Source organism: Coenobita brevimanus, chromosome 81 (assembly GCF_032717465.1).
Source record: "Coenobita brevimanus isolate Jiangsu-jjx chromosome 81, ASM3271746v2, whole genome shotgun sequence".
Taxonomy (NCBI): domain Eukaryota; kingdom Metazoa; phylum Arthropoda; class Malacostraca; order Decapoda; family Coenobitidae; genus Coenobita; species Coenobita brevimanus.
The window spans coordinates 3,445,001-3,449,399 of record NC_137034.1 but is presented as its reverse complement, the minus strand read 5'-3'; the positions used below and the strand labels follow the sequence as shown (position 1 = coordinate 3,449,399).

Below are 4,399 nucleotides of genomic sequence, written 5' to 3'. Positions count from 1 at the left end.
AGCTGAGGGAGAGAGGAGAAAGGGGATGGGGCAGAAGGGGGAGAGTGGGGGGGATTGCGAGAGGAAAAGGAATGGGGTAAGAGAACTGAGGAAGGGGAAGGAGGGAGGGGAAGGAGGGAGGGGAAGGAGGGTGGGGAGGGGAAGGAGGGTGGGGAGGAGTTGAGGGAGGCAAGGTGGGGGTTTGAGGAGTGGGAAGAGAGGGGGAGAGATACGAGGAGGGAGCCTGAGGGGAGAGGGTAGGGGAATTGAGTAGGGAAGGAGGGGGGAGATTAAATTAAAGGAAAGTGGGGGGAGAGGGATGAAGGAGGGGGTTTGGAGGGTTGAAGGGGAGGGAGGGATGTAGGAGGAGACTGGGGGATTGTGGAGGGGGTTGGTGGAGGGGGTTGACCACAGGAAGCGCTGCCGAGAAGGGTAATTACAATCATTTTCCAATCACTTCCGTCCACTCCCCAATGACACACACAATCCCTGCCCGTCACACTACTCCCCTCCTCTCTCCCCACCCTCTCCCCCTGCCTCCCTCTCTTCCCCTCCCCCCTCCCCTTCTGTTCCTTCCCACTTCTCTCCTCCCTCCATTCTGTTTCTTCCATTCCTCCCTTCCTCCTATTTCTCTATTTCTTTCTTCTCTCCTCCCTCTTCTGCTTTGTCTCCTCCTCCTCCCCTCCCCTTTCTGCTTCTTCCTACTCCTCTCTCCCTCCTATTTCTCTTGACTTTCCTCTCCTCTCTTCTCTCTCTTTTTCCTCCGTCCTCTTTCCTCTTTCATCATTTCCTCCTCCCCCTTTCCTTACTGTATCTTTCTACTTCTCTTCCCTTCCTGTCTGTCTCTTCCTCCTCCTCTTCTCCACATCCTTCCTTCCTTCTCTCTCTCTTCTTTCCCTACTCCTATGTTTCTATTTCATTATCTTCCCTACCATTTTCCTTCCTCTTCCTACTCCTCCATCCTTCCTTCCTCTCTCCTCCCTATCTCCTATCTCTATTTCCCTTATCTTCCTTCTCATTCATTCCTCAATTCACTCCTTCCTATCCTCCTCCTCTTCTCCTTCAAAACCTCTGATCTTTCCTAATCTTTCCTTTCCTCCTTTCCTCCCCTCCTCTGGCTTCCTCCTACTCTTCCCTCCTCCTTTCCTCTCCTGTTGCTCTCTCTCTTCCTGCTCCTCCTTCCCTTCCTCCTACTTCCTCATCCTCTTCCCAACTGTCTCCTTTTATCCCCACTTATATTTTCTTACTCCAGTGTGTGTGTGTGTGTGTGTGTGTGTGTGTGTGTGTGTTTCCATCACCACTTTACTTCCCACAATAAACCATTAAACTAAAACGCAGTACGCGCAATCATACCATTCCATTCTTCTTTAAACCCCCTTCCATCTTCCTTAACTTTCTTCTTAATTTGGTCTTGTAATTCTTGTGTTTCCATTTCGTCTTTATTTTTGTTCATCTTCTTTACGTCTAATTTTTCTTGTCATCGTTCTATTTTTTGCGGTATATTGTAACTGAATATGTTAGCTCTCTCTCTTTCTCTCTCTCTCTCTCTCTCTCTCTCCACATCCACCACACCCTTCTTCCTTTCCGATTTCTTCCATCTCTCTTCCATCTTCCCCCTCCTCTCTTCCCTCTTTAATCAATCTCCCCCACCCCCTACCTCTTCCATCCCCCTCTCCCCCACTGCCTCCCCCTCCCATCTTCTATCTCTCTTCCTCTTTCCCTTGCACTTCCATCTCTCTTCTGTCCATTCCATCATCTCTCTCTTCCTATTTCCCTTCTATTCCCTGTCTTCCCTCTTCCTTCAACCTCCCCCACCCTCTACCTCTTCAATCCCCCTCTCCTCCACCCCCTACCTCTTCAATCCCCCTCTCCCCCTTCCCCTCCCCCCACTAATCACCCGTCAAGGCTCTAATCAGGGGAGACTTCAAAATATCTCACTGAGTCGGGTTTCTCATTCCAGACTTTCTCACAGTTAGCCAGCGAGACGGAGAAATTATGTTCATTACTCCCCCTCCCTCCTCCCCTTCCCCCTCTTTTCCCCTCCCCTCCCCCTACCCCTCTCTTCCCTCCTCTTGCACTCCCCCCTCCCCCTACCCCCCTTCTATTGCACTCCCTCTCCATTCTTTACTTCCCCTATCCCCCTCCTCTATTTCCCCCTCCCCATTCTTTTCTTCCCTCTTCCCCTCCACTCACCCTTCCCCCCCACATTCCCCCAGTCCGCAGTTCCCCAATCCCCTCCTTCACTACCCATTATTCTTTACCTCCCTCTCCCCCTTCCTCCCCGTTCCCCTCCCATCTTTCCCCCTTCCTCCCCGTTCCCCTCCCATCTTTCCCCCTTCCTCCCCGTTCCCCTCCCATCTTTCCCCCTTCCTCCTTTCCATCAACTTTTCCCACCTTCCATCTCCTTTCCCGTTCCTTCGTCTTTTCTCTCCTTCCTCCTCTTCCATCTGTCTTTCCTCCTCTCCATTACTCCCTCTTTTCTATACTTCCTATTTCCTTTTACCCCCACTCACATTCTCCCTCTCTCTCTCTCTCTCTCTCTCTTTCCTTCCATTCCTCTCCAACTTTAACTTCGCACACATTTCCTTCTGTTCTTCTTTCTCCTTTCTTGTGCACATTCTCTCTCTCTCTCTCTCTCTCTCTCTCTCTCTCTCTCTCTCTCTCTCTTACGCAATCACCATCACCAACAAACGTAACGCACATGCACACAGACAAGCCACTCATCATTCTCTCTCTCTCTCTCTCTCTCTCTCAACCACCTGACGTGAGAAATTTGCCACCATGCAGTAAAAAAAAAAAAAAAAAAAAAAAAAAAAAACAGCACCAAGACCGTCTTTACTAATAAAAAAAAATTAACCCAAAAGTATGATGATTTTTTACTTGTGTGTGTGTGTGTGTGTGTGTGTGTGTGTGTGTGTGTGTGTGTGTGTGTGTGTGTGTGTGTGTGTGTGTGTGTGTGTGTGTGTTTTTAATGATGGCTAAATCTTACTCCTTTAGTTCCTTAAGGCTCTACTCAGCTGAATAAAATCGTCTGAAGGTAATAAAGTAATAACAATATACTTAAAAACACGTCTTGGTAATAAAGGAGAGAATGTCAACCCCTCCACTCGTAGAAGTATGTCTGCTGAGGAAAATCGTCTGGAGGTAAGAATGCATGAAATGCTTCTTAAATTGATAAAGTCACTTGATAATGGTTAGATATATAAAGGAAGACATTATCGGTGACTGACATTATCTATCTATCTATCTATCTATTTATCTATCTATCTATCTGTCTGTCTGTCTATCTAACCATCTATCTTACCTATCTATCCATTCCCTACTTTATCTTACTTCTATCTACCCATCTATCAGACCTACCTATCCACTCTACTGTATACTCAATCATACCTATCTACAAATCTATCTTACTTATCTATCTACCCATTCTATCATCAAACTATCGACCATCAATCATATCTATCTACTTATCTATCATATAATTTTTTCTTTTTTTATGCGAGGAAGAAGGAACCAAAGGCCATGAGCCCGCAGTAACAGTTCCCTCCAAGATAAAAACAAAATACAATAGAGAGCCAAATTCAAGATCCGAACATTTTGAGATGCCTGGACACACTGCGTTTGAAAGACTGGAGATCATAGGCAACAGGAAATACAGACAGAGGGAGACAGTTCCAGAGCTGACCTGTTGCATAAATGAAAGACTGGGAGTAACGGTTAACTCTTGCATTAGAGAGTTGGACAGAAAAGGGATGAGAGTTTCCTGCCAGACGGGTGCTACGCGCCCGTCGTAGAGGTGGAGGAATGCAAGCAGACAGTTCAGAGGAGCAGTGACCATTAAAGTAGCGATAGAAAAGAGATAAAGATGTAACTAACCTATTCTTTAGTTTCAGGACTTCTCTTCTGCATTCCCATCTATATAAATCTTCATCTATCTATAGCCTTATCTTTCAATTATCAATCTATCAATGTGTATTTATATCTATCTATCCATGTATATATCTATCTATCTAACACCAATTATACGGAACTAAATAACTTTTTCCTGAATTCCTTCCTCTCTATAAATTCTCGGCACCAACATACACTTAAATATATCTTAATTCTACACTACACTCTTCAGTATGTTTAAGTCCAAGGGTAGGTTACTTATTTCGGTACTCTTCAGGGTATATGACTAGCACACACTCCTTGTGGTATTACGTAACTTTAACTTCTCTCTCTCTCTCTCTCTCTCTCATTACACACAAGGCAGGTACGGTAATTACACGCACACCTTTCCGGAAATTCACTGTCCGCAACCCCGCTACGCGCTTATGTCTTCACGTCCACATTAATTACACTCACTCTCTCTCTCTCTCTCTCTCTCTCTCTCTCATTTCCATCTCACTCACTCCCACTGTTTTTCTGCTTCGTGTCT

General features: G+C 46.0%; 1 protein-coding gene across 1 annotated transcript in view; it reads right to left on the bottom strand.

Annotated features, from left to right (window-relative positions):
* Window positions 1-1,326: 1,326 nt before the first annotated feature.
* Window positions 1,327-4,399, bottom strand: part of LOC145409531 (protein-L-histidine N-pros-methyltransferase-like) — a 147,020-nt gene continuing 143,947 nt past the window's right edge. Inside the window, exon 3 of the mRNA XM_080279920.1 lies at window positions 1,327-1,366. Coding sequence (XP_080136046.1) covers window positions 1,327-1,366 — 40 coding nt within the window. The remainder of the gene's footprint in view (window positions 1,367-4,399) is intronic.